The sequence below is a fragment of the Vulpes lagopus genome, chromosome 1, assembly GCF_018345385.1.
Source record: "Vulpes lagopus strain Blue_001 chromosome 1, ASM1834538v1, whole genome shotgun sequence".
Lineage (NCBI taxonomy): Eukaryota > Metazoa > Chordata > Mammalia > Carnivora > Canidae > Vulpes > Vulpes lagopus.
The window spans coordinates 86,818,134-86,832,199 of record NC_054824.1 but is presented as its reverse complement, the minus strand read 5'-3'; the positions used below and the strand labels follow the sequence as shown (position 1 = coordinate 86,832,199).

Sequence of the window (14,066 nt, the reverse complement as noted above, 5' to 3'; positions counted from 1 at the left end):
GCCTGTTTTGCCTTCTTAGTATTCATGTGTTCACTGGATTAGCACTTCTAATTTCCTTCAAGAAATTTTTCTTTGCTTTCACAACTTGCCCAAGTGTTTGGCCCAAGAGGCCTAGCTTTGGATCTGTCTTGGCTTTTGACATGCCTTCCTCACTGAGCTTAAATCATTTTTAGCTTTTGATTTCAAGTGAGAAACATAGGACTCTTGCTTTCACCTGAACAATTAGAAGCCACTGTAGGGTTATTAGTTGGCCTAAATTCAATATATATTTTTTTATTTCAGGGAATAGAAAGGCCCAAGGAGAGGGAAGAGAGGCAAGGGAATGGCTGGTTAGTGAAGCAGTCAAAACACACACTATATTTGTCATTAAGTTTGTGGCTTTATATGGTTATGGTTCATGGCTCCCCTAAACAATTATAATAGTAACGAAAATCAATGATCACAGACCATCATAACAAATAATAATGAGAAGATTTGAAATACTGTGAGAATTACCAAAATGTGACACAGAGACATGAAATGAGCCAATGTTGTTGGAAAAATGATGCCAATAAGATTGCTCAACATAGGATTGCCATAAACCAATTTGTGACAATCAACAGTATCTGTGAAGTGCAATAAAATAGGGTATGCCTGTATTACTTTTATGTCAATTATTACTTTTTTGGTTAATGGAGCTGAAATTTGTGACAAATTTATAATGAAGGAAATCTTGCTTTGCAATTGATCAATGTTTTATGATAGGAAAATATATAATTAGAGGATATGTTACAACATTGTGACAGTTCTTGGTGTTTGTCTCCCTGATATTCATTTTTCTCTTCTTCCTTATTAGTCAAATCCCAATTATTCACAATAGCAATGTGACCATCTAAAAACAATAATCCTCAGGGCACCTGGGTTGGCTCAGTCAGTTAAGCATCTACCTTCAGCTCAGGTTATGATCCCAGAGTCCTGGGATGGAGCCCCAGATCAGGCTCCCTGCTCAACAGGGAGTCTGCTTCTCCCTCTCCCTCCCTTTCTGCTCATACTCTGTCTCTCACTTCCACTCTCTCTCGAATAAAAAAAAAAATCTTTAAAAAGAGTAATCCTCCCAGACTTCCACATGGCCACACAGCATAGTTGCAAATAACAAAATGCAAGCAAAAGTTTACAGGATAGTGTGGCCATTATTTTCAAAATGTCAATTAGTTTTAAAATTTAAAAAACAGCAGAATCGACTGGAAGAACCTTTACCCTTTGCCTTTCTATCTTGTATTCTTCTCCCCTTTGCCCTCCCAGAACATGTATGATGGTTATAGATAATTGCAGATATAATAAGTAGACATAAAAGAGATATTAAGATAACATAAAAATTGTAATTCACTTTCATTCTTCAAAATTTACACTTTCAATAGTAGTTAATAAACCGTCTTACCAGAAGAGTTAGAAAGTAAGAATGTGCTGGAAAATCATGATTATAAACTATATTTGATTAAGGCTGAGATAAAAATAATGTATTACAATATTACTCACCAAAGAAACCCAGAACTTCCCTGGCTCAGAGTAAAATCCACAGAGGATGTGACAGGGGGTTGATGGAATAAAGATTTCAGGTAATGGCTCCTCTGCCTCTACCTCTTCCTCTTCTGCGTGGAATTCCTTTTCTCCATTTCCTCCCATCTCTGCTGCTAGCTGCTTCCTCCTTTCTTCCTTCTGCTTCTCCTTCAATTCCTTTAGTCTCTTTCTCTTTTCTATTTCTATAAATCGCTTTTTCAAGAGACATTAAGAAGATATAAAAACAACTGTAAACCATTCATTCATGGTGGTTCCTTCAAAGAAAGTGGAAGGAAGATAGGGTCCCAGAAAAACTCACAGCTCTGATGTAAAATAATGTCACTTAAAAATGATTATCCATTTGGAGATGTATTTTATCACTAACATTTTCAAATAATTTCTGTATTCCCCCCTTCAATCCTAGTTTTATAAAACTTATTTTCTTATTTTTTTCCTAATAAAGAAGTTAAAGTTTCTCCCAGAGGCTATCACTGTCAGCCCACGAATTAGGTAGATCAAAATAACTCCTGAGGAAAGTTGTTCCTATTTTTAATAATACTATGAGTTAGACCCCATCATTTCTTTCAAATGATTATTTCAAAAGCCACCTAATACTGGGATCCCTACCTCCCATATTTTATCTCTTTGTTCTTTTTTAGCCCTCAGAATTATGCTCCTAATTTATATGATCTCATCACAGCAACCCCTCCTCAAAATCTCACAGTGGGAGGGGTGATTGAACAGCTTCTGTACAAGAAAACAGAAATGAAGACACAGCAATAAAGGGAACCTCCATCCCCAAATGCTGTGAACTGCAGTGGGCGTTGAAAGTACTGAGAGAGCAGGAGCAGATCTGCCTGCCCTGGAACACAGGATAAAAAGGCCAAGGTTTAAAAGAGCAACTAGTATATAAAAGAACCAACCTTAGAATCACCAAACGGCAGGGAGCTGCTAGAAATCTCTGCAGGTCAGAAGGGCTGGTGAGCACCATTGTTTATGCTCCCCCTCCTCCATGAGAGTACAAATGGGGGAATCAAGGTCTGGACACCCTCCCCAGCCTACCACATCAGTGAGCCCTAAGCACCTAGCCCCCACTAACCCCAGCAATCCCATGAAAGAGGATCCAGGGAGCTATACACCAGGACACCCCTGGATAGTGATCACTATAGCTCCAGGTGTCACACCAAGGTGACACAGGTGCAAAGCATCCCTGAATACTCCTGGTCTATACCAGTTTTGCCTCCAGCAGCTTACTAGAGCACCCCCAACACAGTGCTCTGGGACCTTTTGGCTGATGCCTGCTTTGGCCCCAGCTATCCCACCAGGATGCCTCATGTACACAACACAGGCCTCCATCAGCCATGGCTTCCATTACCCCTCAAGGACAGCCCCTGTGCTGCACACCCAGGGAACCCTACAGCTTGTACTCATTTTACTTTCACCTGTCCTGTCAGGGTGCCCTCAGTGTGGAATGCTTTTAAACACCCTGGCTTGTACCCATTTCCACTTTAGCTGTCCTGCTAGGGTATCTTCTATATGAAAAGCTCAGGGACTCCCCAGCTTATATCCACTTTAGCATCAGCTGGCCTGACAGGGCATCCCTGTATAGTATGTGGTTGGACACCCTGGCCTGTGCTGGCCTGTACTCATCACCGCATCAGGCCACCCCTTGGATGAGCGTCGCAGGACACTCCAGCTTGCACTGACTTAAGCTTCAGCTGGCCTGCCAGGGCACCCACTCCACATAGAGCTCCAAGGTCCTCCAAACCTGCACCTAATTCAGTCTTAGGTGTCCTGCCAGGATGTCCACTGCATGAAGAGCCCCGAGAACCCCCCCCCCACCTTGCACCCAATTTAGCTCCAGCCATCTCACTAGGTCAGCCATAGTACAGAATGTCCTGCAACCCCCAATCACACCAGCTGTAGCTCTAGCCAGCCAGAAGTCATCTCCAAGTATACACAGGGGAGACCACACACAAGGCCATTCCTTCAAATTTAGGAGAAGTAGCTATTCCACCTCATTCATAGAAACATAAAAGTCAAGAAAAATTAAGAGACAGAGGAATACATTCCAAAAGAAAGAACAAGAAAGGGGCAGCCCGGGTGGCTCAGTGGTTTAGTGCCGACTTTGGCCCAGGACCTGATCTTGGAGACCTGGGATCAAATCCCACATTGGGCTCCCTGCATGGAGCCTGCTTCTCCCTCTGCCTGTGTCTCTGCTTCTCTCGCTCTCTCTCTGTCTCTCATGAATAAATAAATAAAATCTTTAAAAAAAAAAAAAAAGAAAGAACAAGACAAAATCTCCAAAAGAGAACTAAATTAAAAAGGAGATAAGCAATAGGTTTAATAAAGAGTTTAAACCAATGATCATAAAATGCTCACCAAGCTGGAGAAAAGAGTAAAATAACTCAGTAGGCCTTCAACAAAGAGGTGGAAAATATAAAAAAGAATCAGAAATGAAGAATACAATAACTGAAGTGAGTGCGGGGGGGGGAACTACTAGAGGGAATCAACAGGGTAGTAGATACAGAGGAATGGAGAAGAGATCTGAAACATAGGGTAATGGAAATCACCCATACTGAACAGCAGGGGGAAAAAATCAGGATAAGTTAAGAGATCTCTTAGACAACATCAAGCCAACAAACATTCACATTATAGGGGGGTTCCCGAAGAGAGAGAGAGACAGAAAGGGGCAGAAAACTCATTTGAAGACATGCTAGCTAAAAACTTCACTAATCTGGGGAAAGAAACAGACATCCTGGTTTAGGAAGCACAGAGAGTTTAAAACAAGATGAACCCATGACACATAATAATTAAAATGTCAAAGGTTAAGGATATATAGAGAATTATAAAAGTAGCAAGGAAGAAGCAAAGAGTTATGTACAAGGGAAACCCAATAAGGCTATCAGCCAGTTTTTCAGCAGAAACTTTGCAGGCCAGAAGGGAGTGGTATTATATATTCAAAGTGATGAAATGAAAAAAAAAAAAATCAAGAATACTCTACCTGGTAAGGTTATCAAATTCAGAATAAAAGGAGAAAAAGTTTTCCAGACAAAGAAAAATTAAAGGAGCTTATCATCACTAAACTGGCCTTCCAAAAATGTGAAAGAGATTTAAGTAGAAAAAAAAGTCCATAATTAGGAAAAAATTATGAATTAAAACATGTAAAATATGACATATACATAAAATATGGAAGGGGGAGTATAAAAAAATAAGTTTTTTTAATAATGTGTTTGAACTTAAATGACATCCACTTAAATATAGACTACTATATACTTAGGATGCAACATATGAAACTCATAGTAGCCACAAGCCTATACTAGATACACAAAAAATGGAGGAAAACACCCAAGCATGGCACTATACACTGTCAATCACAAACGAAGAGAGCAAGAAAAGGAGGAACCAGGAAGAACTACAAAAACCAACCAGAAAACAATTAACAAAATGACAATAAGTACATATGTAATTACTTTAAATGTAAATGGTCTAAATTCTCCAATCAAAAGATAATAATTTTTTAAAAGACTTATCTATATGCTGCCTACAAAAAACTCACTGCAACCCTAAAGATCCATACAGACTGAGAGTGAAGGGATAGAAAAAGATATTCCATGTAAACGAATGCAGAAAAAAAGCTGGGGTAGTAAAAGTCCTATCAAACAAAATAGACTTTAAAATAAAGACTATAAAAACAGATGGAGAAGGACATTATATAATGACAAAGGGATCAATCCAATAAGAGAATATGACAATTGCAAATATCTATGTGCCCATCATTGGAGGATCTAAATACACAAAAGAAATAGTAACAGATATAAAGGAAGAAATTGTCAATACAATAATAGTAAGGGACTTTAGCACTTCGTTTACATCCAACATAGATCATCCAGGCAGAAAACCCATGAGAAAATAGTGTCTTTGAATGACACATAAGACCAGATAGACTTAATATATATAGAACATTCCATTCATAAACAGCACAGTATACATTTTTTCAATTGTACATGGAACATTCTCCAGGATAGATGATGTCAGGCCACAAAACAAGTCTCAGTCAATTTAAGAAGACTGAAATCATATGTTTCTTTTGAAATCACAACACTATGCAACACTATACAACACTATGAAACTAGAAATCATGGGGCACCTGGATGGCTCAGTGGTTGAGCATCTGTCTTTGGCTCAGGTCATGATCCCAGGGTCCTGGGATCAGGTCCCATATCAGGCTCCCTGCAGAGAGCCTGCTTCTACCTCTGCCTATGTCTCTCTCTGTGTGTGTAATAAATCTCTGTGCCTATGTCTCTCTCTCTCTGTGATAAAATCTTAAAAAAAAAACAAAAACAAACTAGAAATCACAAGAAAAAAAGTGGAAAAACTACAAACACATGGAGGCTAAACATACAGCCAATGGGTCAATGAAGAAATCAAACAAGAAATGAAAAAAATACGTGGGAGACAAACAAAAATGTAAACAATTCTCCAAAAGCTTTGGGATGCAGTGAAAGCAATTCTAAGGAAGAAATTTTTCAAAAGTACAGGCCTATCTCAAGAATAAGGAAAAGTTCAAATAAACTACCTAACCTGACATGTAAAAGAACTTTTAGAAAAAGAACAAAGTCCAAGGTAAGAAGGAAGGAAGGAAATAATAAAAATTGGAGCAGAAATAAATGGCATACAGACTTTTAAAAAATAGAAAATACCAATGAAACCAAGAGCTGGTTCTTTCAAAGAAAAGCAAAACTGATAAAACTTTAGCCAGACTCATCAATAAAAAAGAGAAAAGATCTAAATAAATGAAATCAAAAATGAAAAAGTAACAAACAACACCATAGAAATACAAGAATTATAAGAGAATATTGTGAAAAATTATATGCCAAAAAACTGGACAACCTCGAAGAAGTGGATAAATGACTAGAAACATACAATCTTCCAAAACTGAATCAGGAAGAAAGAGAAAATCTGAACAACCAATTACTAGAAATAAAATTGAATCAGTTATATTTTTTAAAAACTACCAAAAAACAAAGCCTGGGACCAGATGGATTCATAGGTGAACTCTACCAAACATTTAAGACTTATTACTTCTCCTCATCAAACTATTTCCAAAAAATGAAAGAGTATGGAAAGATTCCAGGTACATTTTAAGAGGCCAGTATTATCCTGATACCAAAACCAAAGACAAGAAGAAAGAAGGAAGAAGAAGAAGAAAGCTACAGGCCAAAATGCCTGATGAACATATATACAAAAATCCTCAACAAAATATTAGCAAACCACATTCAATAATACATTATCAGGATCATTCACCATAAGCAAATGGTATTTATCCTTGAGATGCAAGGATGGTTCAATATTCACAAGTCAATGTGATACACATTAACAGAACAAAAGATAAAAATCATATAATCTCAATCGATACAGAAAAAGCATTTAACAAAATTCAACATCTGTTCATGATAAAAATTCTCAACAAAGTGAGTTTAGAGAAAAAAAAATACCTCAACATAATAAAGACCATATGTGAAAACCCATGGCTAATATCATACTCAATAGTGAAATAGCTTTACCTCTAAGATCAGAAATAAGATGAGGATATTCACTCTTGCCACTTTTATTCAACACAGTGCTGAAAGTCCTAGCCACTTCAATCAGATGAGAAATTAAAGACATCCATTTTGGCAAGGAAGAAGTTAAACTGTATCTATGTGCAGATGACATGATACTATACATAGCAAACTCTAAAAACTTCATCAAAAAAATTAGAAATAATAAATGAATTCAGTCAGGTTGCAGGACACAAAATTAATACACAGAAATCAGTTATGTTTCTATATACTAAGAATGAACTAGCAGAAAGAGAAATTAAGAAAATAATTTTATTTGCAATTACGCCAAAAGGAATAAAATACCTAGGAATAAAATTAACCAAAGAGGTGAAAGACCTATATTCTGAATATAAAACATGATGAAAAAAACTGAAGACAACACAAATGGAAAAATATTCTATGCTCATAGATTAGAACAATTAATATTATTAAAATTTCCATAGTGCCCAAAGCAACCTACAGATTCAATGCAATCCCTATCAAAATTACCTATTAAAAATTCTGTAATTTTTATAGAACTGGAATAAATAATATTAGAATTTATATAGGACCACAGAAGACCCAGATAGCTAACTCAGTCTTGAGAGAGAAAAAACAAAGTTGGAAGTATCACAATCTCAGATTTTCAGATATATTACAACTGTGGTAATCAAGACAGAATAGTACTGGCACGCAAAAAAATAGGCACAGATCAATGTAGCAGAATAAAGAGTCCAGAAATAGGCCCAATTTATATGGTCACTTAATCTATGACAAAGGAAGTAAGAATATACATGGGGAAGAGTCTCTTCAACAATCGTGTTGAGAAAACTGGACACTGGAGTGCTATATGCAAAAAAAAAAAAAAGCTGTGCCACTTTCTTATGCCATATGTAAAAATGAATTCAAAGTGGATTGGAAACCTAATTGTGATATCTAAAACCATAAACCTCCTAGAAGAAAACATAGGTAGTAATGCCTCTGAGATGGGTTGTAACATTTTTCTAAATATGTCTCCTCAGGCAAGGGAAATAAAAGCAAAAATAAACTGTAAGGACTACACCAAAAAGAAGAAGAAAGGAAGAAGAAAAGAAGAAGAGAGAAGAAGAAAAAGAGAAGAAGAGAAGAAGAAGAGAGAAGAAGAAGAAAAGGAGAAGAGAGAAGAGAGAAGAGGAAGAAGAAGGAGGAGGAGGAGGAGGAGGAAGATTTTGCACAGCAAAGGAAACCAAGACAAAAGGCAATCTAGTGAATAGGGGAAGATATATGCAAATAATATAGCTGGTAAGAGATTAATAGCCAAAATATATAAGGAACTTATACAACTCAACACCAAAAAAAAAAACATCCAATTTTAAAAATGGGCAGAGGACCTAAATAGACTTTTTTCCAAGACATATAGACAGCCAACAGACACATGAACAATGCTCAATACTATTCATCAGTAGCAAAATGCATGTCAAAACCACAATGAGATATCACCTTACACCTGTCAGAATGGCTAGAAGCAAAACAGCAAGAAATAAGTGTTGGCAAGGATATGAAGAGAAAGGAACTCCTGGGGCAGCCTGGGTGACTCAGCGGTTTAGCGCTGCCTTCAGCCCAGGGCCTGGAGTCTAGGATCCCTGGAGACCTGGGATCGAGTCCCACATCGGGCTCCCTGCATGGAGCCTGCTTCTCCCTCTGCCTGTGTCTCTGCCTGCCTCTCTCTCTCTCTCATGAATAAATAAATATTTAAAAGGAAGGAAGGAAGAAAGGAACGAACGAACGAACGAACGAACGAACCCCTGTGCATTGTTGGTGGGAATGTAAATTGGTGCAACCACGGTGGATAGCAGTGTTGAGATTCTCCAAAAAATTAAGAATGTAAATACCATATGATCCAATCATGTCTCCTGGGTATATACCCAAAGAAACCAAAAACACTAATTCAAAAATATATAACCCCCCTATGTTTACTGCAGCATTATTTACAACAGCCAAGATATGGAAGCCACCCAAGTGTCTGTTGATGGAGGAATGGATAAAGAGGCAGTAGTAGACCTACAAACATCACTCCGCCATAAAAAAAAAAAAAGGAAGAGATGTGGCATTTGGACAGCATGGATGGACCAAGAGAGTATTACACTAAGTGAAATAAATCAAATAGAGAAAGACAATTACCATACGATTTCACTTAAATGTGGAATCTAAAAAAATCAACCAACCAATGAACAAAAAGCAGAATCAGACCCCTAAATACAGAGGCTAATAGTTGCGAGATGGGAAGAAGTGGGGGTTAGGCAAAAAAGGAGCGTGGGAGATACCGGCTTCCAGTTACAGAGTAAGTCACAGGAATAAAAGTCCCATATGGTGACAGGTGGCAGCTACGCTCGTGGTGAACACAGCATAACGTGTAGGCCTGTTGAATCACTATGTTGTGCGCCTGAAAGTAACGTAACATTGTGTGTCAGCTCTACACCAACAATAAAAACTTCTTCAGAGAACAGGTGGGGAAAACAAAACAGAATAGCGACAAAGGGCCCACGATGGATCTCAATGGTCTAGAATTAAACTGAAAGCTCTTGGCTGGTATTTAAGAAGCCCGAGGGTTGGTCACACATTTCTACCACATCCCTCCAACACACTGCGTTCCTCATTTTCCATTCTTCTTTTTCTGAATATATTCCATTCTGTTCTTCATTTTCTGAAGACACCAGAAACTCTTACAACTCTGCCTTCCCTCAGGATATTATTCCGGTCCTTATCGCCTTCCTCTCCTTTCTCATCCTCTCAAAAATTCTTCTCTCTCTCTCTCTCTTTTTTTTTTTTTTTTTTGGTACTAAATGTCCCTTCTATGTAGTCATCTTTGATCCCCTTTCACCCCTCCATCAAAATCATATATTTGTTTCACTCCACACCCCTAAAATTATTCTCTTTGCACTGTGATCTTAGTATCTGCTCATTACTGCCTTCTAATACAGTCAGCTGCTTCCTACCAGCTTATCAGCTCTCCAAAGTCAGAGTAAATGTCATCATCTTCTATTTCATCAGCACTTTTATACAGTGGAATATTATTCAGCCATAAAAAATGAAATCTTGCCATTTGCAATGATGTAGATGGAGCTAGAGAATATTATGCTAAGTGAAGTAAGTCAGTTAAGGACAAATAGCATATGATTTCACTCATCCGTAGAATTTAGGAAGCAAAACAAATGAACCTAGGGGGAAAGAAGAGAGAGGTAAACCAAGAAACAGACTCTTTGGTGGGGGGTGGGGGGAGCTGAGGGAGAGGAAGAGAGAATCTTAAGCATGCTCCATACCCAGCATGAAGCCCAGCGTGGGGCTCAATCCTGAGATCATGACCTGAGCTGAAATCAAGAGTCAGATGCTTAACTGACTGAGCCACCTGGGCACTCCCAAGAAACCAACTCTTAACTACAGAGAACAAACTGATGGTTACCAATGGGGAGGTGAGGGAGGGAATACGTTAGATAGGTGAGAGATTAAGGAGGGCACTTGTTGTGATGAGCACCAGGTGATATATAGAAGTGTTGAATCACTATATTGTATACCTGAAACTAATATTACACTGCATATTAACTGGAATTTAAATAGAAACTTGAAGACAAAAAGACATGTTATATTCCAAGAAAAAAAAACTTATTAGAAGATAACGCTTCAAGGATATCTCATACCAGAGTCTTAGATTTGACACTTGAGAAATGAAAACATTTTATGTGCATGTCTTTGATTTCATAGGAAACAACATCACGATTTTCCTCTTCCTCTTTTATGGTTGGATACGGAGTTTCAAGAACATAGCCATTCTCACAGATAATCAGTAAAGTACTGTCAGGCTAAAAAAAGAAAGATTAACATATCATTTACATTTAGGTGAAGTTTTAGAATTATTAACACCTATTATTATCATTAATAAGTTAAGCGTTAATATTAGATTTAGGATTTGTTTCTTATTGATGCTGCAACATGTTTTCTGAGCCAAAAATACAGCTTGAAATATGTTAGCTCAATAAGCAGAATATTAAAATTGGGACTGCCAAGGAAAATGTGCAGTGTGTGGATGGCATATTCAGTTTCAGCAGCCTTTGGTGGATCATTCTCTATCTGCCCAAGTTCATTAAATGTGGATGTTCCCAAGGCTTTTGTTTTGTTCCCTCTTTTCCCCTCCATAAACATTCCCTTGGAAATCTTACAGCCAACCTAATGCTTCATTCCCACTCATGCACAATTAGATTCCAAATTAATTAATCTCTCCAGGCCAGATCACTCTCTTGATCTCCAAAATCACATATTTAATCATGTATGGGAAGTCCCCATCTTGATATTCCATAGACCCATTATTCAAAATATTTCTTCACTCAGTCATATCATTCTGTAATTATTTATTATGTATCTACTCTGTATTTGGCATTTTGTGGTGGGCTAGGGGTAAAATTGTAAAAGAAAAACACAGTGTCTGGTGCTAAGGAGCTTACTTCCCTCAAGAGAGCCTGTCATTTAACAAATCCTATAAATAAATGTAAAGTATAACTGCAACAAGTGTTACAGAGATGCCATAAGAGCAAAGGAGGCTGAGAAGATGGTATCTAACCCTCAATGTGGAGGAGGAGTAAGGATAATTACACAATAAGTTATGGGAAGGTTTGAGGGAGTATGCTATACAAAGGAAATATCATGTATAAATATCCTATGGCGAATATATTTCACTTACAAGGGAGTTATGGGCTTGGGTGGTATCACCTAAATCAAGAGAAAGAGTGAGAAGAGAGATTGGGACAGAGCCTTAGGGAAACAATACTCAGCAACTGTGTGAAGGAGGCTGAAAAGGAATGGCAAGATGTAGAAGAGGGAACGAGGAGAGCATGATGTCACATATGTCAAAGGGAGATGGTATTTCAAAGAGAAAGTAAGGGTCAACAGAGTCAAATGATGCCAAGAGGTCAAGAAAGACAAGAACTGAAAATGTTAAATGGATATCACTGGTGTCTTTACAGAAGATGATTTGGTGGAGTGATGAACCTAGAAATAGTTAAAGAGTCCATAGGAATAATCAATCCTCTTGGAAAAGTCAGAGGAGAAAGATGTGACAGTAACTACAGAAGAACAGAAAGTCAAGGAATTTACTTTTTGTTCATGGGAGATACTTAAACATATTTAAATATTGATGGAAATGGTCCAGTAAACAGGTGAGGTTACATTTATACGATGGAAAAGGGAAAATAAGAAGTATGAAATCTTGAAAAAAGTGGGAGAGAGTACAACCCAACGGACAGGAGATGGAATGGGACTTTTGGGAAGGAAGAGGGCATCTCTATCATAATAAAGGGAAGGGGGAAGGTGGATGCAGAAGTAACGGGACTTTATTTGGGGTAGTAGGAAGGTGAAGGATTCCTCTGCAGCTTTTCCTCCTAAGGACAAATCGCCAACAGTTTGCATGAGACTTAGAAGCCAGACAGAATGCTGTGTCCTAGAGCTTTAGGGATTCTTGCAAAGATGAGGAGACAAAAGTTGAAGTTCAAAGCTACAAAAACAATTAGGACTTGAGGGGATATGATCCCAGAGAAAAGGGAAATGCAGAAAAGTGAGCCTGACATTCTGCTGGGCCTTTGCTTTAAAGCATTTACATAACTCTAAACTTTGTGGGAATGGGGTTTGTTACTTTCCTCCAAATGGCCCATTATTTTTCACTTCATTTTCATTTATCTGAATGCTTTTATGTGTAGTATTATGTCTGCATCTAGGATATCAAAGAGGAAACAAGGAGGTTTATGATGCATAATCAAAGAAGCTTGGTGAACCAATGAAGGGCAGGGTGGTTAGAGGTAGGGAAGAGACTGGAATGATTCTCAGGATTTTCTGGTTAGAGCAACAGAAGAGAACAGTGGTCCCAGAACAACGCAGGCAAAAGAACATGTCTTAGGGAAACTCATGTGTTTCATTTAGACAGCTCAAAACTATCCCCAGAAATTCAAAAGATCACCAAATTTTGTCAATTCTACCTCCTCTATAGTTCTTGTCTGCAGTCTTTCAAACTCTGGTCACATGTCCAGAGCACAGTTGCCCAATAGATCCACCTGCCTCTCATCTGCCTCCTCTACAACTTCACACTATTGCCCAAAGTGATCATGGTGGTAATCACGGCAGGCAGAGCGATTCATTTTTTTAAAAATTTTTTTATTGGAGTTCAATTTGCCAACATATAGCATAACACCCAGTGCTCATCCCACATGGCAGCGGGAGGCAGAGTGATTCTGTGTGTACATGTGATGCATCCTTATTGGAAACACAAATTATAAATAGTGGACAGAAGTTTAGTGCTTCCAGGAAGGCAGGAGATCTGACCATTGAGAGCTTGTGGAAGCTAACAGCGATGGCTAGTTGGACGACTGAAATATGCAGCCTATCAGTTACACATGGTAATTTACCTTTGTCCCCCATCTTTATTGAAATAAAACGGAAATATAACATTTTATAAGTTTAAAGTGTACTACGTGATGGTTCAATACACGTACATATTGTGAAATGAGGGTAACTTATTTTGACATTAGTAATTCCCAAATAATAGAAATATAAGCACTAACTGGCAGCACTGCCTGAAATAACTTTTGAACTATGTTAGGGGTTTTGGTCTCTTACGTCTATTTTTAAAAAAAAATTCTAGCTTCTTATTTTGAAATAATTATTGATTCAAGGAAGTGGCAAAGATAGTACAGAGAGGAATCATATACCCTTCACCTAGTTTCTCCCATTGGTTACCTCTTATACAACAATATCGAAACTTGGAAATGACATTAATATAGAATTGTGTATAGTTCTATGTCATTTTATCACATGTGTAGATGCATGGAACCATTCGCCACAATCAAGATGCAAAACTATCCTATCACCATAAGGATCTTCTTCAATATACCCCTTTGTAGTCACAATCACCCCCTTCCACCCACC

The 14,066-nt window shown here is 37.9% G+C and overlaps 1 protein-coding gene across 1 annotated transcript in view; it reads right to left on the bottom strand.

The window, feature by feature from the left end:
* The window catches only part of CFAP44 (cilia and flagella associated protein 44), a 129,756-nt gene that overhangs the window by 76,215 nt on the left and 39,475 nt on the right, over positions 1 to 14,066 (bottom strand). Inside the window, exons 16-17 of the mRNA XM_041757344.1 lie at positions 10,796 to 10,957; positions 1,516 to 1,749 (exon numbers count right to left, since the gene is read on the bottom strand). Coding sequence (XP_041613278.1) covers positions 1,516 to 1,749; positions 10,796 to 10,957 — 396 coding nt within the window. The remainder of the gene's footprint in view (positions 1 to 1,515; positions 1,750 to 10,795; positions 10,958 to 14,066) is intronic.